Raw genomic sequence first — 24106 nt, 5'->3', positions numbered from 1 at the left:
TGAGTGTATCTGTTCATAAAGTCTAGTAGGAAGGATGTTGCTTAATTGGTTGAAAGTCCAGAAGAACAGTAGGGGCTGAGCATGTGACTTGAAGGTAGAGCTCATACCTTAAATGTCTAAGACCTTGGGTTTGATCCCTGGCACCACAACACTGAATGAACTACCAATGGGACTTGATTTCAGGCTTATGGCTTATTTCGTGGAGAGCCGTTGAATAGTTTGTCCTGCAGAGTAAGTTTTGAGAATCAGGGAAACAAATAAAAGCTTGGAAAAATTAGGTCACTTTTATAGTCTTTGTTGCCCATCAGAGGCTATTTTAAAGATGAGAGGATATCAAGAGTAGAAATAATCCCCTGAGGAAACCCACCCTCCTTATATGAGCTATAAATTGCCATAAGTACTCAAGCACTTTGTGACAGTGTCCATTTATTTCCAAATGTTCTTCTCTATCCTGGTCATTATTTAACTGACTGACTATGAAATTCCTTTTGATGTTTTCAGCCTTTAAAAAATGGTTGGACTATAAATACATTTTACTACCTTAGGGAAATTATTTGCTTTGAAGAAGGGCATGGGTTCATTATTTCCTTGCTGCCTATCAAAGAATTCTAGAGGGCATCATTTTTTAGGCTAAAAAAAAAGAGGCAAGCCAGACAGTTAGGAATGACAAGAAGCCATTAGAGTAATGACCCAAAGTTTTTCTTCCACTCCTCTAAAAAGAAAGTCTCCAGGATCAAGGCAAAATGAAACAGAAGAAGCTTTGTGTAAGCCAGTAAGGAACACTTCTCAGTGAGTTTCCATCAATATAGTTGGCTGAAGATAAAGTCATATTCAATTTTAACAAAAAATTATAAATGTCTTACCAATAAATGAGTTGGGGGCTCACTCTGTCTTGCTCACTCATCAGCTTGTGAGGGGAAAAAGTCATCAGGATGACTAAGATTTCACTGGGGGTGTAACCCAGATGACCCCCAGAATCATGCAGGAGTGATTTCTGAGTGCAGAGCCCTGAGCATCATCAGATGTGGCCCTAAGACTAAACAAACAAAAAAAAGTTAACATAAAAAGGATCCCTTGGCAGTAAAGCCCCAGGACTTTAATATGTCAAAGCCATATCTTTGTGTGAATTTGGCCCCTTAAACCCACTAACAAAAGTAGGGTTCATGTGGATATGCTTACAAACAAAAATAGCAGTTTATATGAAGAAGCTACCATAGGAAATATAACATATGTCCTGATTAAAGAATCAGGGGGAAACAACAAGCTAGCAAAATGCCCAATATGACTGATTCAGTTGGTATCAGAAACTCAATAGATTAGAAAAACAGCTAAAGGAAATTCATGTATTTGCAACTAGACCTAAGGAAATCACTCAGAATAGACACAGAAACACAGATATAAAAAATGTGAGTGAATGTATAGAGTCAGAAATAAAAGAATAGATGAATGGAAAAGCTGAATATTTCTTAATTGTAACTCCAAAGAATAGGAGTCAAAGGAACCTGAGAAATTTCCAGAATTGATAAAAGATAGCATTCAGCAGGATAAAGAAGATTTTCTGACTTTAAAGGTGCGCAACGGGTTCATTGAAACAAGTTGTCTTTACTGAACAAATTTAAATGCTGGGTAGATAACTGTTCCTTGAAATTAGTTTGATACAGACTTGTATAAGCAAAGGAAAATGGTTAAAATGGTCCTCTGAGGGGGCTGGAGAGATAGTACAGTGGGTGGGCACTTTCTCTGCATGATGCAAACCCAGGTTCTATTCTAGTCATCTCATTTGGTCCCCCAAGCACTTCCAGGAGTCATGCCTAAGTACAGAGCCAGGAGTAACCCCTGAGTATTGCCAGGTGTGGCCAAAAACAACAAAATAAAAAGAAAGGAGAAGTAAAATGATATTCTGATTGTTTCTCTCCCTGAAATTCTTTATCTTCAATGCACACAAAAATATATTCCTACCCCCAAAAAGGGAAATGTGCCACCATTTCTTTTTCTTTTCTTTTTTTTGTAATGCAACACATTTCTATTTAAACATAGTCTCCTTAAACTTTTCTGCTGCAGGTCTGCACTGATATTGATGAGTGTCGAAATGGAGCATGTGTTCTAAATTCTATCTGTATTAACACTTTGGTAAGTGGTTTTTCATGACTGTTGTTATCAAAGAAGACCTGTTATTCCATCAAGTATATGTTTATAGACCATAGCCCAAAACATATGTAGAACCTATGGACATAATGTCTTTGATTGACAGGATGGAGACAAAAATTTATGCAGAAAGGGTTTTAAATATACAATTGCTTTTTTTAACAATATGGGTTTGAACTGCAATGACCCACTTGTGTTCAAACGTTCCTGTAAATAGAAAATTTAAACTTACTGGTATTGATAAACATAGTACAAGGTTGTAAACAAACTCATTTTCTCAGGATTTTTTTCTCTAGCTTACCTTACTTTAAAAATAACATACTACTATACATAATATAAATAATATGTTAATTTATTCTTATCAGTAAGGCTTCCTATCAAGAGCAAGCTAGCAGAATTTTAAGTTTGCAGTAATTGTAAAGTTCTCTGTGGCTTTTCCACTGCATAGGGAGTTCATACAACCAGTTCCTACATAGTTCAGAGTCCACTATAAGAGTGATTTTATAAGTAAATTTTAGTTTGAGACTCTTTAAGGGCCAAACCTGTTCTTTGGCTTCTATCAAAGCCTAAGTGTTAAGCTCCTAGATAAATAGTTCTTGAATAAAATCTTATAGCAATTTTTAAAATGTAAATCACTGCTTTGTTTTAATTAACAGGTCAGTATTTCAAATATTCATTTTACTGGTAACCCCGAAAGATTATTGTTATTTTTATAAAACTTTTCAAGAATCAGGTCTGGAGCAATAGTACAGCAGGTAGGGTGTTTGCCTTGCAAGTGGCCGACCCAGGTTCGATTCCCAGCATCCCATATGCCCATATGGTCCCCTGAGTACCGCCAGGAGTAAGTCCTGAGTGTAAAACCAGGAGTATCACCTGTGCATTGCCGGGTGTGACCCAAAAGGCAAAAAAAAAAAAAAAAACCACTTTTCAAGAATCATTGGCATTAAATTAAAATCCTTAGCACTCACCAAATTTAAACATTCAAATAAGAGTTCTATATCTGAAAGTTCTTGTCAGCTGTCTCCGGAATGACAGAGGTAGCACAGTAGATTACCAAGAAAGAAAAAGAATTACTGCTTCCATGTCTGACCATTCTAACTTAACTGATTGTCCCCTGGAAAGTCATCTATGCTCTAGGCTCCCTGTTACCTTACATGTAAAAGCATTTCATAAATATCAGAATGCATAATTATTATCCCCAGTTTACAGGTGAAGAAAATGAGGTTAAGCAATTTAACAGAGGTTTAGCAATTTGGGCTAAGGTCGGTCAAACACACGCCTCTCCTAGAATTTCTAGGTAGAGCCTGTTTGTGTTCTTGCCCGCTGTTCTCTGCTGCCTAGAAATAGGCCGGGGTATTGCTTTCCCTACACCTTTTTTACCAGACCAAAGCTATTCTGCAGCAATAGATGTGGGAGACACGGGAATCGAAGTAATTAGCTACTGTCATCCAGGAAGGAGAAAGCGGGTAGTGTAACTGCCTGGAAAGGTGAACATAAGAAGCAGTGAAGAAAACTGGTGAAATGTAGCAGTTCTGCAAAGCAGATAGATGGGGAAAAAAGATGACTGAAGTTCGTCCTTGGGACGTGGCACATTGGGAGAGTGTTCTGGGATGAAAATGACTCCTTCAGCCTTGTACTGTGCATGGATGTCCATACACAGCAGGTCATTCCAGCCCCCCTGCCAGGCTGCCTCCCAGCAGCTGCCGCATCAGGATACTCGGTGCAAAGATGACATTTCTCTGGGCACCTATACCTTTGTCCTCAGCTGTTATTATTTTTACCTTCTAACTTTTAATCAAACCACCGCCCTGTCGCCAGAGTAAGGAACCCCCATTCTCTACCTCTGGGAACTCCACTGGCACTTCCGCCCTTCCTCCTCTGCTCTCCACAGCAGAGCAGGCAGGACAAGTGACGCTAGCTCACCGTGCTGCTTCTTGGGCCTGTAGTTCTCTCCTTTGTGTCTGGAGGGCTGGCCACGGCTTCCGGCCTCATGGTGGTGTCACCCACACTCACACCGGCACCCAGGATAAATCTCATTTCATCCCAACATCATGAGCATGTATAAAATTAAACACAGTCCTGGAATAAACCCTTGAACCCACACCCCATCCCCCAGGTATGGCCCCAAAACAAAAACCAAAACCTGGTCTTAGAGTCTTTGCTCTCAGAGCCAGCCCTTGGCTCATCTCCTCTCTGCTGCTTGCAGGGATCCTATCGCTGTGGACCCTGCAAACCAGGATACACTGGAGACCAGACCAGGGGCTGCAAGAGTGAAAGAAACTGCAGAAATCCAGAACTGAATCCCTGCAGCGTGAACGCACAGTGCATCGAAGAGAGGCATGGCGACGTAACCTGCGTGGTGAGTGGCATGTCCCCTTGTCGTTCTTCCCTGTTGCCTTGGAAGCTCCTCTTCCTCCAGTGTCTGCCTGCTTCATGGTCAGGGTCCTTAAAAAGAAAAACATGTTAACCACTTAAACGGGCAGCCTAACAGGAATAGGAGCTGTGAGCAGGGTGTAGTGCCTCCTTTCTGCTACCTCTCAGCCAGGTGAGACACCATTCCCATTGGGCACCTCAGGGCGGGGCTCCAGCTCTGGGCACGCCCTATGGGAGGCCCAAGAAATGACTGTCAGGAAGGCAAAGCCGCGCCCCCTTCTTCCCCACCCCACCTCCTCTATGTACTAAATTGCCTTCCTGCTTGTAAACATCTGCATGCTGTTGCCATTTCACCCTCAAGAGGAGCAGTTTCCAGATCTGTGCTAATACTCCAGGAGGTGGGTCACAGTGGCTCTTGTAAACCCTCAGAGAAACTTCTTTCACCCTCAGGTGAGTGGGAGGGTACTGAGGAGCCATTTCTTAAGTCCACCTTTCCCCAGATTCAGCAACAGCTTTGTGGATGATCACTTTCCCATGCCTTCCAAGAAGCGTGTGTGTGTGTGTGTGTGTGTGTGTGTGTGTGTGTGTGTGTGTCTGTGTCTGTGTGTCTGTGTGTCTGTCATCTGTCTGTCTGTCATCTGTCTGTCTGGGGGTGAGGGGAATGGGTGAAAGGTGTGCCTGATCTTTTTCCACTTGGCTCTCATGCCCAGGAGATGTGTCATGGTCCTTGCTAAAGTAGGCAAGTTCCTCTTATAATTTCCCAAATCCTGGGGTCCAGAAGCCTTTGGGATTCTGGCCACTGAGTATCAACTCCTTTCACTTCCTTCCTGGTGAACCCTCAGGCCCTTTGGATGCATGGTTGTTGCTTCTGAGTGGTGAGGTAGATTCTGGGAGACACACACACACACACACACACACACACACACACACACACACACACACTCACACCTTCCTTAGATCTCGAATTTATTTTATTTTGCTTGTTTACGTTTTGGTTCTCTGGAGACACACCTAGCAGTGCTCAGGGACTGTTCCTGACTCTGTACTCAGAAGTGACTTGTAGCAGTACTCAGGATGCCATATGGAGTGCTGGGGTTGACATACCTTACCGTCTATAATATCTCTCTAATCCTTTTTCTCAAATTTGGGCTTCATTTTCTTTAGACTCATGAAATTTTTTTGATAAAGCAAATCACAAAGAAGATTTAAAATCAAAAAGTGGGAAGAATAAAATATAAGTGAAAGAAATTGATATAATGACATCCTTCCCCACAACACCACAAGAAAGTCCTGCAGAAGGAACTTAGAGTGAGGGGAGACTGGCCACTCCCCTAATCCCAATGGCTAGGCATGTTGACTGCCACTTAGAAGCTAGTACATACCTGTGTTTAAATCTTTATTTTCTGAGAACAAATTGATGACTTCTGTGAGATAGTGGGTGAATGGACTCTTCATATGTTTTTGAATTTGTAATAAGGCACAACGACAGATGGGACAGGATTAATACACTTGGTATGACTACTGAAATAATTTAATCTTCCAGAAAACTGGCTCATTAAAAATGTATTTGTTCCTAGAGGAAATTTTTTCTTCATTAAAATGAGCCAAGGACAGTACCCATAACTGAGATTGCCAGACCTTCTGAAGGCCTTGCTGAAGCAATTAAGTGGAAATGAGGTAGTTCTTGGGGGGAGAGAGGTCTTCGGAATCCTGCCCAGAAGTCTCCAGTTGCAGATGAGTACAGATGACAGAGAATAGGCAGACTGCTGCTGAGGAAGTTACGGGTCTTAAATCACCTTATTTCCATGATGTAGACCAGTCACATGATGTTTCTCTTCCCCTGACTGCTCCTCAGACACTTTCTCCCTCTCTCATTTTATGCTTTTCACAGGTCAGCTCCCCCCCCTTCTGGTTTCCAGGCCTTCCCTTCCCCCATGCTCCTTCTGCTGCTTGGCAGAGCTCCACCTACCACCTCACACCCAGAATACCACTTACTGACAAGTTTCCTTTCTCTTTGTTTTGTCCATCACTCCTTAGGCTTGAGCAATCTGGAGAAGAGCTCAAAAGTGCTTATTAAGCAAATAGAAAGGACAGGAAAATATATTGGATTGAGACAGACTTGAGTCTGAGTCCCAGCACAGAGACCTTAAGCTGTTGATTCCTGAACCCGTTTGGTAGACAAGTACAATTGAGGGCCTAGATTGATAATACAGTGGGTAGGGCGCCTGCCTTGCACATCAAACACCCAGGCTCAACCCCAGGCATCCCATATGGTTTCCCTGAGCACAGCCAAGAGTGTTGGCTTGTTTTCAGTGACCAGTGGTGATAGGATACTTAGAAATAAAACACCTCTGGTGGTTGCCAAATGGAGACAATGCTGGAGGGAAGATGACAATAGTGGTGGGATTGGTGTTGGCATACTTAATGCCTGTAATATCATCATGAACAACTTTGTAAACCTTGGTGTTTGAATAAAGTGGGGGAGAAAAGTAAAATAACTCAGAATGATCTTCTTTTGGTGGAAATTATTTATAAAACTCTTGTGTTACTATGTTTCAAGAATGATGAAACTGCTCAGAAGCCAGTCTACTCATTCACTGATTTATTTCCACCAGGAGAAGAAATTGGACAATCATACAAAGACCAGTTTAACAATAGCTCAAAATTACAAATCCTTTGATCCAGGACTCACTATGCTAATAGAATAATACATGAGCAGAATGCATTTGTTCCAGCATTGTTTGCCATAGAAAAAGATTCTAAAACCATGAAGACTGTCAGTGGGTAAATTAAGGCCCGTGCATACTTAACCTTATGTATGATAAATGTGTGGCTATTAAAATAGCTTGAGTGAAGTGAGTTGGAAAGAGCTCCAAGATGTAGTGTTGATTTAAAAAAAAAAGATGCAGAACAGTGAATCCATATCTATACTACATCTATATATATGCTCCCAGTTGTGTTAAAGGACAAAGAATGATTGTTTGCTTCTCAACACAGAATCTTTGAAAGTTTATGTCAGAATGAGTCACCAGATTGCTTGAGGAGTGGGGAGTTTTCACTATATCTCCCTCGAACTTCTTGCACTTGGAACCGTAAGACTGTCCAGAAATAAGTTACATTTTTAAATCGTCCCCAAGCAGGTTTGGGGACTCTTGATTGTCTGTCTAGGAATGTACTCAAGAGACAGAAGCCCTTGTCCCCTGCTGATCTCTGCCAGACTCAGCTTTCCCAGGATTCTCATGGATTTTTTCCTTCACAGTGTGGAATTGGCTGGGCTGGGGATGGTTATGTCTGTGGAAAGGATGTGGACATCGACAGTTACCCTGATGAAGAACTACCATGCTCTTCCAGGAACTGCAAGAAGGTAAGAAGGACAAGTGGGGAAGAAACACTGACATGATTTTTATATTCATCTAAAATTTCCTTTTTCACTAGCAACACCTCAAATGCAGCCGGTATACAATCTGGAGGTCACAAATGGGTTCTGGTTTTGATGGATGTTGATGGGGATAGGAGAAATAGGGGAAGTGAGAAAGTATCTACAAATTTTTAGCTATCTAAGATGAATAAAGTCTGAGTAATGTATAATGTGGTGATATGACTGATTGCACTTGTATAATTGAAATTTGCTCTGAGAGTAGAACTTAAATGTTCTCACAAAAAGGAAGGGGTAAATAAGTGGGGGATAGATTACCCTGATGTTATTAACACAATATGCATTAAGCTAATGGAGAAATCCTTTTGTAATATGTACTCATTGTCAAATCATCACTCTGAACATTTTCAATAATTTATCATTTTGTTTGTCAGTTAGACCTCAAGAAAACTGGACAGTTGTGTGTCTGCGTTTTCTTTTTTATTTTTTTTCCCCTGCATTTTCTTTTCTCCCTTAGGACAACTGCAAGTATGTGCCAAACTCTGGCCAGGAGGATGCAGACGGAGATGGCATTGGAGATGCTTGTGATGAGGATGCAGATGGAGATGGGATCCTAAATGAGCAGGTGCCTGGTGTGGGAGCACTTGAGAGTGACCAGGGTGGGGGGGGGGGAGGCATAGGGGGAAATTCCTGAAATCAGCAATGTCTATTTATCACCCCAAATGTTTGTGCCTGCATTCCCATGGCACTACAACTTTTTATTTTAAGGTTCTCAGATATTTAAAATGGAAAACTGATGGGGGCTGGAACGATAGCACAGTGGGTGGGGCGTTTGCCTTGCACGCAGCTGGCCCGGGTTCAATTCCCAGCATCCCTGATGGTCCCCTGAGCACCGCCAGGAATGATTCCTAAGTGCAGAGCCAGGACTGACTCCTGAGCATCGCCAGGTGTGACCCAAAAAGGAAAAAAAAATGGAAAACTAACAAAGTTGGAGCCCCTGAGTTTTAACTGCTCGTGACAGTGGGAGTTGGCCAGCACCCTCCATGTTTGCTCTTCTGATCCTTTAGGACAACTGTGTGCTGACTCACAATGTGGACCAAAGGAACAGCGACAAAGACATCTTTGGGGATGCCTGTGATAACTGTCGCACTGTCCTCAATAACGACCAGAGGGATACTGATGGGGATGGGAGAGGTGATGCCTGTGATGATGACATGGATGGAGATGGTGGGTTTGTCTTGATTTGGTTTTTATTGGAAATTCCTTTGTCCTTGGGTTCTTGTTCTCTATGAAGAACAGGAATAGATTCATTAACCTGGAAGTTCCAGGTTGCTGTCTGGGGTTCACTTATTTCTGTGGAAGGAGACGTCAGAGCCCACTGCCTATTTAATCACCCTAGGATGTTTCTGATCTTCTCTCTCATTGTCAGAGACATGGTCAGAATCCTTTTTTTTAGTTGTGTCTTTGTACAGCCAGTACCTGTCTTCTAGATTGTCATTTTCTCCCTGTCCTTTTCAGGAGAGACCCAATAACAAAGAATTAAGTGACAGGGCCTTGAGCAGAGTCAGAGGCCATAGCCTCTGGGTCAGGCTCTCCTGCAGAAAATTGGACATTTCTCAGGAGATGGAGATGTCCTGTCTCTTCTCCAAAGGGCTATGGAGACAGGGTGTCTGCCTTACCTGACTCCGCATCTACCAGCGGTACCTCATATTGTAAAAGGCACCTCCTGGAGCCTAGCTCCTGAGTCTTGGAGGCTCAGAGAACTTAAGGAGGACATTTATTCCTGGACAGATTTCATAACTCATTAATTTGGGAGTTGAGGGCTAGGACCACACCCACTGGTGCTCAGGGCTTACTCCTGACTCTGTGCTCAGGGATTACTCCTAGCAGGATTCATGGGATGATGAGCAGTGCTGAGACTAAAACTAAGGTTAGCTGCATATAAGGCAAGCACTTTGCCCCTCTCCTGCCCCAGCTTCTGTCAGTCTTAGGCAGTTATCCATAAACTAGAGGCCTGATCTAATGGTTTCTGAGAAAGATATCACATCTGAGTCTTGAAGAAATCTCCTTTTTTGGAGAGACACACACTTATACATATGGACTGTGTGCACATGACAGCATTCCAAAATGTGCACACCTTCCCCAAATTTGGCCTCCCCTTCTAAGAGTCCCATGAATGACTTACCAGTGGTGGGCTACTAACCAACTCAACACAACAAACCAAGAAAGTTCCAAGTGGTAGCATTTTGAAGTTTTCATAATGGAAACAACCTTTCCACTAGGGGCTGTAGGCACTGGTTCTAATATGCCATGACCTAAACCGTGAATCCCTGATATGGAGTCCCCCATCTACAAAGTCACCTACTTCATGACCTCCTCATCATGGTGACCATAATAATCCTTGACATCACAGATAAATGCCACCAGTCACGGCACATTTCTGAGTCCTAGAATCCACACTTTGGAGTTACCTCTAGATGTCTGGTGACAGCATCAGTGGCTCTCTAGGCTGACCTATGCGGAAGTCATTCACCATGACCTCTGTACAGAAGCTGGAGGGAAGTCAGGTGTTCCAGACACACCCATGATGCTTTCCTGACCCAGGGACACGTTCCTTTCTCGCAGGAATAAAAAACATCCTGGACAACTGCCAAAGGGTTCCAAATCGTGACCAACAGGACAGGGATGGAGATGGAGTGGGGGACGCCTGTGACAGCTGCCCTGATGTCAGCAACCCAAACCAGGTGAGTCTGACACAAATGTACAGACTCTAGGCTAAGCTTCCCTAAAACTGACCCAAGCCCAGACTCACTGCAGGCTCTGTGTGGTGGTCTCAGGCCTTCCAGAGCGGGGAAGGTAGAAGATGATGTGAACTGAGAGCTGGAAGATGTAGCCTGATTGCTCTGGCCCTGTGGACCAGTCTCACAGGCTGTGGAGTACCTGTGAAGTTAGTAATTTGCACTTCATGGTGCACCAAACAAGTGTTTTCTGCTGAAAGAAAATGTAACATGGAAATGTACCCCTGGGAACCTCTGTCCCTTCAGCCCCAGCACCTCTACACACCCTCTGTGTGGACATTTCAGATTAATTCAAATCAGCTACAAGCTGAGCTTCCCTGCTCACTCCCCCTTCCTGTCTGGATCATTGGGTGTGAGGTGCCATGTGCGCTCAAGACCCCAAGAGAGCAGAACATTGTTGTCCTTGGTGACTCACTCCCAAGCTGGCCCTATTCCAGAATGTAGAAGCCATACAGCCTCCATGTGTCTCATTCCTTTGTCCATGCTGGCTCCCTCCTCCCCGCCATGCCCAGGGCGTTGCTGAGTCTCCACCTGCCACCACACTGCCCAGCGCCCGCTCCCAGTCAGCTCATCTGGTGTGTAGGCAGCCCCTCCATGTAGCTTGGTATTTTGGACGGCTTTTTTGAAAATTCAGCGTGGTGCCTACACCAATATGGTGTTGTCCTTTTGCAGTTTTTGTACTACTCCCGTTCCAGAGAAATGAGTCCCGAGATCCAGAGATGATGGGCCAGGTTTGCCTTCTCTGGAACATTCTGTCTGCGGGCCCAGGGAGAACTAACAGCACCTTCTGTTCTCTTTGCAGTCTGATATAGATAACGATCTGGTTGGGGACTCCTGTGACACCAATCAGGACAGGTATGGCATGTTTCTCAGCTGCCTAGGGTGGGGTGGAAAAATCCAGAGTGAGCTCCATCATGCAGAGCTTTTTGCTGCTCTCATGCTCCGTGATTGCTCTCAGGAGACTGAGCTGACACTTTCCAGTAGCTGGTTCCAGTCAGCCTTTCTTGTAGGTGGACATTGGTAGCAGAAGAGACCAGAGGCACCTAGCAAGAATGAGATTCTTTTGCGGAGTGGAACATTGCACAACTGTCTCTGCTTGGGGGGTACTACCAGCTCTGTGTTTGGGGACCACTCCTGGAAGTGCCTGAGGGTTCGTGCCTTGCCAGGAATCAGATCCAGGCCTCCTGCATGCCAAGCAGGAGCATAGCCTGAGGAACCGTCCCTCTGGCCCAGAAGTAAGATTCTGTTACACAAGAAGCAGTGGATGCTTGGAACTGGGTCCTAGAGGGACAAAGCTAAGGTAAATCCCAGTTCCTTCACTTACGCACCAGCTCATCTTATTAAGTTCCCTGACTTCAAGCTGCCTCATTTTCCTCATCTGTGAAACAGGGACAATAGACACGAGTACAGTGGACTTTTGTGAAGTCTAATTGATTTCATCTCTGAAAAGATTTACATATCACAGTTGCTATGACACAGATTGTGCTCCGTAGATATACATTTTTCTACTATGACTGACATTCTTTCGGAAAGCTTCACCATCATCCCAAAATAGAAAACTGTCAGTTCTCCGAGGAATCGCTGTTACTTCCTTGCCCTGGAAATTTTCCACTCTTTCTCTTATTCCGCTGGCATTGCTCTATGCAAATGAATCCGGTCAACCCTCTCCACCCCACAGGGATAGACTAGAGTCCCCCATTAACACGCAGGGCTGGCTCGGATGCTCTAAGAACATCATCAGAAATGTAAACATGGGCAGGAGAGATAGTTCGGAGGGTATGGCACTTGTCTTGCAGTCTTGCACACGGTCAACCCTGATCCAAAAATGTAGGCGTAAGCCACGCAGACCATGGGGAAAACCGCATTTCACTTTCTAAATCTTTTCGTCACCCTTAGGAATCAGGATGGAGGCAGCAGGAGGAGGGAGGAGGGTCTGAGTGGCCTGCAGGGCTTGGTGACCGCGTGCTGTTCTTGTCAGAGCTTTGAGGAGACACCTCAGCCGCTGCCTCTGTGTTTGATGTTTGAGTGGCAGGTGGGCCCACTCCCTGACAGCTTCCCTCTGTGATGGCCCGCCACCGTGTTCCTGCCGCGGGTCACCCTGCGCTGATTAGCAGCCACAGAAATTTCCAAAATAGTCCGTCCCACCAAACCTCTTGATTTTTCAGTCCGAAAATAAATGACTCATCCCGCCCCGTTTTCATTCCCACAGCTTCGAACCTTGGGGAGGAGCGCAGGAACGGCTTGTTTTTGCATGAAAGCGTTGAGCACAAGGGAGCATGGCTGCTAAGGGAAATGGCTCTGTTTTAGGATGGGAAACAGCCTCCCGCAGTCAGTGCACACGGGACTCTCCTTGTCCAAACCAGGTTGAGTCCGGTCACTTGTCCAGATGGGTCTTTCCCTGTGAGCGTTGAGCTGCACCCACCAAGAAGCATGGCCTATGTCCCTCCTCACCTCCCCTCCCGCCGCCTGGCCCCAGCACAGAGTTCTGGGCAGAGCAGGCGAGAGAAGTCTCTGCCTGGTCTAGAGTTCCCTGGCCATTCTTGTCAACTCAGGGACAGGAGAGATTCATGCTTAGGGGCACTTGGGCCTAGAAAGAAGAAAAGTCAGGAGGGAGGGGCCAGAGAGGTAGGACAGGAGTAAGGCAGACCTTACTTTCTGTAAGACAGACCTGGGTTCAACCCGCCACACTCCATAAGATCTCCTGTGCACCATCAGGAACAATCCCTGTGCACAGAGCCATGATAATCCCTGAGCACCACTGGGTATGGCCCAAAAAACAAAAAGGAAAAATATTTTTTTTAAAGGTGAGCTGAGAGGGACTGGAGCGATAGCACAGCAGGTAGGGCATTTGCCTTGCACATGGCCAACCTCGTTCGATTCCTAGCATCCCATATGGTCCCCCGAGCACCGCCAGGAGTAATTCCTGAGTGCAAGAGCCAGGAGTAACCCCTGTGCATCACGGGTTGTGAACCAAAAGTAAAAAAAAAAGAAGAAAAAAAAGGTGAGCTGAGAATGAGGGTTCTGAGACGTGCTTTAGCCCAGGGCTGAGCCACTCTGCGTGAGGGGCTGCTGCTCTGTGCTGCTCAGGAGGGGCCTCTGCTCCCCTCCACCCTTCCCCAGGCAGCACCGATGTTCCCGCTCAGGCCTTCCGGCCAAGAATGGGGAAGCTTTGTGGGAAGCTCAGTCAGGCTTCCTGCAGGCCAGACACTTAAGAAGTGCTTTGTCCTGTGTTCAAATTCAGTACGCAAAACTTGAATTGTTCTGTCTTCACAGCAGCCCTCTGGGAGTGGGCTCTGTGATAGCCCATTTTACTGATGCGGCCCCGAGCGGTCCAGGGGTCCAGTGTCATGCCTGGGCGTCCACGACTCAGTGGCTGAATTGGATCTGCATCTGTCCATCTGTCTCCACGTCTCCCGTCCACCCACCCCACATTCTGTTCCCTTTGGTGCATTCAGAATCACAGGTCACCCTCCCCCCACTACCACTACCAGCAACAACTCTCTAAACCACAGAACTCTCTAGATCTTCTTGAGAAGTAAATGGTTTCCTGCTTTGGCACATTTGAGGAAGGGGTGAAACAGCCTCTGGGGTGCTTAGGGCGCTGTGAGAGAAGAGGGAACCTGGTTCAGACCCGAAGCCAGATACTCCCCATTGTCATGGATTATTCCTGCCCACCGCTCCTGGCCCAGTCACACAGACCATCTTTGCTTCCTTCTGCAGTGATGGAGATGGCCACCAGGACAGCACGGACAACTGCCCCAACGTCATCAACAGTGCCCAGCTAGACACAGACAAGGATGGCATTGGGGATGAGTGCGATGATGATGATGACAACGATGGCATCCCAGACCTGTTGCCCCCAGGACCCGACAACTGCCGGCTGGTCCCCAACCCGGGCCAGGAAGATATCAACGGTAAGTGGGTGAGCCTGGCTGCGGGCACCTCCAGCCCCAGCACAGAATGCCTAGGATGGGAGCCTCTGGCACATGGAAGCAGCCTCCTGGTTCCCAGGCCTGTCTTCTTGAAGCCTCAGGAAAGAGAAGGACAGAGTGAGGGTATAGCTGGATTTGGACTGGTAGAGAGCACAGATGTATGCAAGGCTGAACTTATAAGGAAGACAGTGGATCAGTGAGGTCCACATGTCTACTGCCATGCCAAATCACATCTTTCAAACCCCTGCCAAGGGTCAGAGAGAGAGCATAGCAAGTAGGGCACTTGCCTTGCATGTGGCCGACCCTGGTTCAATCTTTGGCTCTGCCTATGATCCCATTAGTATCACAAGGAGTGATTTCTGAGCACAGAGATGGAAATAAACCATTATCAGGCTGGGTGTGGCCCCCAAATCCCCAAAATTAAACAAAATGAGTCAATACCTTGTCAGCTGAACAGAACATACTTGGGCCACATTCAACCTGAAGATTACCAGCAAGTATGGCCTCAGAATTCAGAACTTTTTTGGGGGGAGCTGAGGGGTCACACCCAGTGATACTTAGGGTTACTCCTGGCTCTGCACTCAGGTCCCCTGGTAGCACTCAGGGGTCCCATATGTGATGCTGGGGATCGACCTGGGTCGGCTGCATGCAAGGCAAATGCCCTTCCCACTGTGCTATCACTCCTGTCACTTTCAGAACTCTTTAAGAAACAGTTAACTCTTAGCTTTACTTCCTTTATTTCTGGTACTGGGGATTGAACCCAGTATTTACCACCCAACTCTATTCACTGCTACTCATTGCTGTGGCTTTTGACCCACAAGATTCCAGAAAGTGCTGCCATTTGCTTATTTAAGGCTGGGTTTATGTTCCATGCATGGGTGAACCTCACTGCATGGGATCAAGTTTTCCGGAACCAGAGCAATAGTACAGTGGCAAGGCATTCACCTTGCATGTGCCTGACAGGGTTTTTTCCCTGGCTCCCAATATGATCCCCCAATCCACATGAGGGGAGATTCCTGAGCATAGTTTTAGGAGTATATGCTGAGAACCACAGGGTATACCCCAAGCATTAATTAATTGATTAATGAAACAAAATCCAGCATTTCTTAAAAAGGAAAAGAAAAAAAAGGAAGAAGCACTTCCTGGATACTGCCTCACACAGTCATTTAAAGGGCCTTCCCAAGAAACTCTGGCTGTCCCCTGAGGACTTGCTGTGTGGCCCAGCACAGGGAGCCAGGTAGGGCCCAGACCAGACTGGACACAGCTGGTACCTGGATTTGCCTCCCAATACTTGGAAGTCCGGATTCTGGGCTCTTCCGTGCAGCTCCATTTCTCTGCCACCTTCATGAGCTCCTCCCCACCCAGGTGATGGTGTCGGAGACATCTGTGAGTCCGACTTTGACCAGGACCAGATCATCGATCGCATCGATGTCTGCCCTGAGAATGCTGAGGTCACTCTCACTGACTTCCGGGCCTACCAGACCGTGGTCCTGGACCCAGAGGGGGATGCCCAGATTGATCCCAACTGGGTGGTCCTAAACCAGGTGAGTGCCACACCCCTATCCATCAGCACAGTCCCTGGGAGGACAGAGCAGGGGGAGTGAGTGGGCTGCCTGCGACAGACCAGGCCTCTTGGTCCTGTGTCTTAGATGATGAGGTAAAGTCGTGGAGCTTTCACATCACTGGCAGTAGCACTGTAGGGTAGTGGCTGAAAGTGGGTCCTGGCTGCCTCACCCGAGGGTTGTGCTTTTAGCTCCTCCGGCAGCTGACCTCGTATGGGACTAAGGAGGCTGGCTGGAGAGACACATGGCTTTTCCAGCCCCACCTAACAAGACATGTTTATTCTAAGTGTCTGTTTTCTCTGAGGGTGACACCTGGCAGTGCTCAGGGGCTATTCCTGACGCTATACTCAGGAGTATAGGGGGTGGGGAACGGGGGGATATCCCATGCTAAGATCAAACTAAGGGTCAACAAAGCAAGCGCTTCACCCACTGCACTGCCAGGCTTGAATTATATATATTTTTTCAGTGAGTTTCTTGAATTAGCCTAACTAATGACTTTAGCAATGTCACTCAGCTTGGGGCTGATGTTTCAGATAAATAGGGGCTTTCTGTGAGCAGCTAGCTTGTACGTCCGTGACTCAGTTTCCCAAAGACCACCAAGGAGCCGACTCCAATGCAAACACATGAGGGTCTTTATTGCAAGCTCAAGCTTGGTCTCCCAGTCAACAGTGATGCAGCGGGTTGAAGCTGAGAGCCCTGAGCCCTTAAGAAGCACGGTGTATATAGGGTGTACAGTGGGAAATAGGGAACTTAAACAGCATTATTACAGGATTGGTGGATCTTTACCACTTGAAGAGTGTAGCACTACATGATAGGCTACATTCAGCCTTAGCCCGTCACTAGCTCATGCATGTAATCAGGCTGATGCCGCCTTTAAACTAGTGAAGCCTGTTATGGCGTAGCTTTGGTTCCTCAGTAGCAAGGTGAGGCAAGTTCTCAGACCAGCCTGCCCTGGCTCACACTGTCCACTCTCTCCTCAGGGCATGGAGATTGTGCAGACCATGAACAGCGATCCCGGCCTGGCTGTGGGTATGTCCCGGGCTCCCATGTCCCCTGGTGGAGAGTCACTCTTCCCAGAGCCTCATGCAGGCCTGACTCAGTCTCTCCTCTGGCTCTGTTCTCACAGGGTACACGGCTTTCAATGGCGTCGACTTTGAAGGCACCTTCCATGTGAACACCCAGACAGACGATGACTACGCCGGCTTCATCTTTGGCTACCAGGACAGTTCCAGCTTCTACGTGGTCATGTGGAAGCAGACAGAGCAGACCTACTGGCAGGCCACCCCTTTCCGGGCTGTCGCAGAACCTGGAATTCAGCTGAAGGTAGGAGCACTCCTACCTTCACCCCACTGGGCCTTTCACCCCATTTTTTCAGTCCGGTGTCTACCCACCTGGCATTGAGTTCTTCTCAGAAGCTGAGGTTTTAGTGCTTATGGTCACGTCAGTGTGGGATCCGCCTTCTTACCTCTGGGAGACTCTAAGAATGACAATTGCAGCCTGAATAGAAGCCCAAGGGTGGGAGCTTGGGGGGGTTGGGAGGGAGTAGGTAAGGAGCACGTTATCAGATTCAGATGGCATGTGGTACGGCACACCAGCTAGTTCGTTTCCTGGGGGGGGGGGGGGGGGGTTGCGTTGTGCAGGGGAGCAGAGAAAGTGCCTCTGACAGTCCTGCTCAGCGAGGAGGCAAACTGTGAGCAGCTAGTAGCCACTCATGGGAGCCCTCATCCGATGAGTGTGGAGGGTATGGTGTTACTGTAGGACAAATGTGTCTGGGCTTTGCAGGACACTGGCCTGGGAGTCAGCTCAGTGGAAATGACGTTGAAGGGCCTGAGAGGTAATACAGAAGGTCAGGCCTTGCCTGTGGCCATCTTCTTCAGTTCCCTCCCTGACACTGTGTAGGTCTCTGAGCACTGCCAGGGGGGCACTCCTGAATAGAACTGGGGATAGCCCCTGGGCATTGCTGGGCATGGCTCAAACCTGGGGATGGAGGAAGTCAAAAAGGCACTCAAGCATTTCTGTTTTTGTCTAAATCTGAGGTAGCCATGTAGCAACCCTGACCTTAGAGCTGCTGGGGTGCAGGAAGGCCTGTGTGTGTGTGTGTGTGTGTGTGTGTGTGTGTGTGTGTGTGTGTGTGTGTGTGTGTGTTTATGTTCTGCTTTGAGCACATGCCCCTGTGTCTCTCCAGGCTGTGAAGTCTAAGACAGGGCCAGGGGAGCATCTCCGCAACTCACTCTGGCACACGGGGGACACGAGCGACCAGGTGCGGCTGCTGTGGAAAGATTCCAGGAATGTGGGCTGGAAGGACAAAGTCTCCTACCGCTGGTTCCTGCAGCACCGGCCCCAAGTGGGCTACATCCGGTGAGCAGAGGCCCTTCTCCCCATCTTGCATCTGATGCGAGCCCCCACCAACCCCCGTTCCATATCCCAGACCCTTCATTTCCCAGGCCCAGGACAGTGCTCCCTGGGTAAACCTCAAGTTCCCCCATGGCTGGCAGGCTGGATGGATGGATGGCGTGTGGCATGACTGCGCTCCATAGGAACAGATGTATTCTGCCCCATTGCCCGCAGGATTCTGCCTACATCACAGCTTTGCATTGGGGACAATGCGCCCACTCTCCTGTGTAGTCTGATGAGAAAACAGCCTGATGAGGAAAGAACCTTGTTAGGGGCTCCTTCCTATTTTGTTCCTGGAGGCCTGCTATCAGACGTAGTGCTCGCTGCACAGAAATCCTGTTCTCAGCTCTGCCAAGCTCAATACTCACTTTTACTGCTGAGAAATGTTCACTCTCCTATCCCCAAATGAAGTCATAGAGAACATAACCCATTTAGGTATAAGTCTAGAAACACCACATGAGTCCTCATTTAAAGCATCATGTAAACACTCAGATGTGACTGCACCAAAGCATGAAAGAGACACCCACCCCCAGTGTGAAGGTGACTCTCCAATACTGACTGTTGTGCTGGGGACTTGACTCTTATGGTGACGCTGCCAACACCTGTGGATTGTGAATGATGGAAACAGGAAATTTTCAGACAAATAAACAACAGTGTCTCAGTTTGCCCTGGGAAATGCAACTCATACTGAAACTACTGATACTACTAGAGGTTCCCAGGAGTCAGGTTCTAGGTCCAGATCATTCATTACAAACAAGGGTTTTCATCAACCCTAGTATCTAGAAGCCACCCAAACGTCAGAAAAAGCAGCAGCTTTTAAGCATAACATCTGGACTATGTCACAGGAAGCTGTAAAACCTCTGTCGCCTATGTCATGTGGCGAACCCTCTAATGCATCAGAAGTGCCTGTGGCTATGCCTTGAGAGAGACGAATGTGGGGAGCATGTGGACACATTGCCCCTGCTCACAGGGTGCTTGCAACCTCATATGAAACAAAACTGAGGGGGCTGTGGGTGGGGTCCTATGCTTCGCATGTGGGAGGCTCTGGGTTCCATCCAGCACCATACGAGGGGGGAGAGAGAGAGAGAGAGAGAGAGAGAGAGAGAGAGAGAGAGAGAGAGAGAGAGAGAGAGAGAGAGAGAGAGAGAGAGAGAAGCAGGTGTATAAGGTGGGTCTCGCAGGGCACTGAGACCAGCCTTGGTTCTGTTCTCTGCAGGGTCCGATTTTACGAAGGCTCTGAGCTGGTGGCTGACTCTGGTGTTACGATAGATACCACCATGCGTGGGGGCCGGCTTGGGGTTTTCTGCTTCTCTCAAGAGAACATCATTTGGTCCAACCTAAAGTATCGCTGTAATGGTAATGTATATTTTATTAATGCACACTGTTATCACTAAAATTAACCCAAAACTCCCTCCCCTCTTTTGAGAGGAAGTTAAGGGGGGCTTCCCAAGAAGTGCTTAGAAGGTTTGGAGGCTCTCTCCTATTCCTTAGCCCGTGGGCCAGCAGTTTAACATAAAGGCCCAGCATAAGGGTGCCAGGGAATGTTTGGGCCACCCCAACTGTGCTTTGATACCCCCAGGACCACACTGGGCAGTTCTGGGACCCCAGAGCCAAACCAGGCAATGGTGGGACCCCTCAGGGCTGCACCAAGAAATGCTGGGACATCCCCCAGGAAATGCTGGGACTCCCCAGGGTTGTACCAGGCAGTGCTGGGGCTACCAAGGCTGCACCCAGCAATGTTCAGGGATCATGTAGTGGTGAATCTTGAACTAGGGTGAGCTGTATGAAAGCACTTTAACCCTTGCACTATGTCTCCAGCCTTACCCCCTGGGCTTTATAGCACACTTCCCTCCCAGAAGCCTAAAACCCATGCCACAAATTCACTGAAACCTAAAAGCCTCTGTGGCATGGGAGTAAATGGCAGATCTTATTTGTCCTATCTGATAAATGAGGAAATTGAGATCCGTGGATTTTAACCACTTAGTTAGGATTTGGGTTTGGGTAAGAAATTCAATCAGGTTTAATTTACAGCAGCCTTTCTTTTCTTTCTTTCTTTTTTTTAAATTTTATTGAATCACCGTGAGATAGTTACAAGCTTTCATTTTGGGTTATAATCACACAACTATCAAACACCCATCCCTCCACCAGTGCACATTCCCCACCACCAATATCCCCAGTATACCCCCCCTTTCCCACCTTCTCCCTGCCTCCGTGGCAGACATGATTCCCCATAATCTCTCTCCACTTTTGGACATTATGGTTTGCAATACAGACCCTGAGAGTTTATCATGTTTGGTCCTTTATCTACTTTCTGCACACATCTCCCATCCTGACCGATTCCTCCAGCCATCTTTTTCTTAGTGATCCCTTCTCTATTCCAGCTGCCTTCTCCCCTTTGCTCATGAGGAAGACTTCCAGCTATGGAACAATCTATCTGTCCCGTGTATCTGCTAACTTTAGGTGTCAGCCTCCTGTTATGCTGTTTTATACTCCACAAATGAGTGCAGTCCTTCTATGTCTGTCCCTCTCTTTCTGACTCATTTCACTTAGCATGATACTCTCCATGTCTATCCATTTATAAGCAAAGTAGCAGCCTTTATTTTCATGTGGCTCAAACATAATCACACACTCACAATCCACTCTGCCTGCTAATTTTCTTCAGGCCTGTGAATGAGCTGCTTCCGGGCCAGAAGCCAATAATTTACAAAGAAGCAGAAAATGGCCGCGGGGCCTCTGGGGGCTCTCAACGGGCTGCGAGTGACCCCTGCAGGATGAACCAGGACTCGGGGTTTAAGGGACTGGCTAATCACCTCTGCACCTGTCTTTGCTTGCAGATACCATTCCAGAAGACTTCCAGGAGTTCCAAACCCAGCATTTTGAGCGTAATTTTGATAATTAAGCCAAGAAAGCAATTCAGAACTGATTTTTCAAAAAAAAAAAAAGCCATGCAGTTAGTTTTTAAGCTTCCTTCAATTTAGTTCTGTATACACAATGACTTGTTTGTATTAGCCCAAATATATCCCACTTTTTATATGAATGTGGCAATAAAGAATGATTTCTAGAAACACACGTGACTGCTCCGTGCCTCTGGGGGCGGGGGGTGTCACACAAACGGTGAGCTGTTTTCCAAGGCGTCTGCATCAGGCTTGCGGGTGGCGGGGGTGGGGAGGGAGAGGGTCTTTTCTCTTCTGACCAGATCAGGCAGTGAGTGTGCACAGCGCTCAGAGGGCCCAGACAAAGGCATCATTTGTCGCTCTAGTTTGTCTAATTACAAAATCCCTGACAATTTCAAACTCATCGCAGCAGCCTCAGAAACACTTGCTCAGGGGACACCATCCCTTGGACTGACCGATCCTGTGACAAATGTGCGCCTTTCATTTATGATACCTTCACTCACGTACTGCCACAAGGACCGTTTATTACTCCAGCACCTTCTGCATAGTTTTTGTGCTTTTAGCTATATGTTTGGGCTGGAGCAATAGCACAGCGGTAGGGCATTTGCCTTGCATGCGGTCGGCCCCACCGACCCGAGTTCGATTCCTCTGCCCCTCTCGGAGAGCCCGGCAAGCTACCGAGAGTATCTCACCCGCACGGCAAAGCCTGGCAAGCTCCCCGTGACGTATTCGATATGCCAAACACAGTAACAAGTCTCACGATGGAAACGTTACTGGGCCTGCTGGAGCAGACTGATGAACAACGGGAAGACAGTGCTACAGTGCTACAGCTATATGTTTGGCTCCCCCTAGTGGAATTGAGAATAAAGAGCTGCATGTTTATTGAGTTTATTGAGAGTAAAGGGCCGCATGTATGCTCAATGTCAGGTAAGGTAGGTATCAGTAGGTACCCAGTAGCTGTTCGCCGAATGAATGAGTGCTTCTTAACTAGGACAGTAGAATATAAATGGATCATATGAGCTTTCCTACAGCTCAAAGTGCTGCCCACAGCCTATGTTCTAACTGTGAACGATACCAGAGCTGCCGCTTTTTGCAGGGCAGAACCTTGCCTGATTTGTAGACTAGCTTTCCCCCCACCTTCCTCTCATTTTTAAGGCAAAGATTCAGGAAATATTTTACAAATTCCCTTAAGAGCTTTGTTCAAAGAAATATTCTGTGTTGTACTTTGCTATTTCAGAATTCCTGGTACATCTGGAAATCATAAAAGATAAGCCCTCTCACCATCATTTCATAATCTGAAAACCAGAAAATAAGACAGAACAGTGCAGGAGTGGTGGGGAGACTGGGTATACCTTGGTGTCACTCGTAAGAGAAGACACTTGATCACAAAGGTCAAGGTCCTCTGGTTCAGACGCATTGTACCCGCTGCTGACTCCAGCCTCCTGGGTGGGTTCTGCCGCCAGATCTGCCTTCCAGAGGCTATAGCCATATTGCTGTCAGGGGCTTTTGTTAGCTTGTGCGTCCACCTCTCCGAGACTTCCCCAGTTCCAGAATAACCTGCAAGTAGTGAATTCATTTGGTTGGAAATTGCCATCTCTCATTCTTTTTTGGTTTGTTTGGTTTGAGTTTGTAGCCACACTTGGCCATGCTCAGGGTTCGCTCCTGGCTCTACACTCAGGAATTACTCCTGGCAGTGCTTGGGGAGCCATATAGGATGCTGGGGATTGAAAGTGGTTTGGCCACCTTCAAGGCAAATGCCGTATTCGCTGGACCATCACTTCAGCCCCCTTTTCTTCATTTTTGGCTCTCAAGAAAAAGTTACCTCCTCGGCCCAAGGACTCACAAGCCTGGTCCTATTGCGGGAATAGGCACATTTTGTCTTCAGAATTTATTCCATGCCTTTCCTCAAGTCTGTGAAGAAAGGCTGTAGATTCTCTCGAGGGCTTTCATCCTGCATTGATGTACCTAACCAAATCCTGTTCTTGCGATATGCTCCTCTTTTGTTCAGAGGAAAGGGGCAGTTTGTCAATTGATCACATCCAGATCTGAATCTCAGTTTAATTATTATAGTGATTTACTTGGAGGTGAACCTGGCTTCTTTAAGTTAGCCCATGGCTCTTCTGCCCTCTGCTGTCTCCCTGATGCAGGAAGAAAGGGGAATCTTCCTGCCTTTACTGTACAGCTGCTCCGATAAAGCTCCATCTCCACAGGAAACCATTAATATTTGTGTGCCTATAATTTTGATGAAACTCTGGATCACCAGGACATCCAGAACATAATCCCATCATCTCTGAGGGAGCTGGTTACATTGTTAGGAAAACAAGGTATTAGAGTTGATCCTAAAGCTAACAGAAGAGGGAGATTAAGGTTCATACTGAAGTCTGTATTTACCAGCTCATCCAAGTCAAATGTTTCATTGGGGGCAGGTGCTCCCAAGTGGTGCTCTGGGGCCTGTGGCCACTCCCTTTGATACTCAGATATACAGGCCATTTTTCAGTGCTAGGGCCTGAAGCTGTGCTTCTTGGTCCCTGAGAGAATATGAGGGCCACCCTCTGGTGCTTCTTGGTGGCCTCCAAGGCCACATCCTGTAAGGCTGGGGTCCTTCAGGGCTCCTGGTGATGCTCGGGAGTCC

The 24106-nt window shown here is 47.0% G+C and overlaps 1 protein-coding gene across 1 annotated transcript in view; it reads left to right on the top strand.

The window, feature by feature from the left end:
- Positions 1–21519, top strand: part of THBS4 (thrombospondin 4) — a 49183-nt gene extending 27664 nt beyond the window's left edge. Inside the window, exons 9-22 of the mRNA XM_056112540.1 lie at positions 2062–2130; positions 4352–4504; positions 7778–7882; positions 8412–8519; positions 8962–9121; positions 10520–10638; positions 11495–11547; positions 14413–14606; positions 15990–16168; positions 17167–17215; positions 17313–17509; positions 18372–18544; positions 19797–19936; positions 21415–21519. Coding sequence (XP_055968515.1) covers positions 2062–2130; positions 4352–4504; positions 7778–7882; positions 8412–8519; positions 8962–9121; positions 10520–10638; positions 11495–11547; positions 14413–14606; positions 15990–16168; positions 17167–17215; positions 17313–17509; positions 18372–18544; positions 19797–19936; positions 21415–21479 — 1764 coding nt within the window. The 3' untranslated portion in view covers positions 21480–21519. The remainder of the gene's footprint in view (positions 1–2061; positions 2131–4351; positions 4505–7777; positions 7883–8411; positions 8520–8961; positions 9122–10519; positions 10639–11494; positions 11548–14412; positions 14607–15989; positions 16169–17166; positions 17216–17312; positions 17510–18371; positions 18545–19796; positions 19937–21414) is intronic.
- Positions 21520–24106: the final 2587 nt, after the last annotated feature.

This window comes from Sorex fumeus, unplaced genomic scaffold (assembly GCF_029834395.1).
Source record: "Sorex fumeus unplaced genomic scaffold, SorFum_2.1 ptg000018l, whole genome shotgun sequence".
NCBI lineage: Eukaryota > Metazoa > Chordata > Mammalia > Eulipotyphla > Soricidae > Sorex > Sorex fumeus.
The sequence above is the reverse complement of the archived record's forward strand: the minus strand, read 5'-3'. Positions and strand labels throughout refer to the sequence as shown.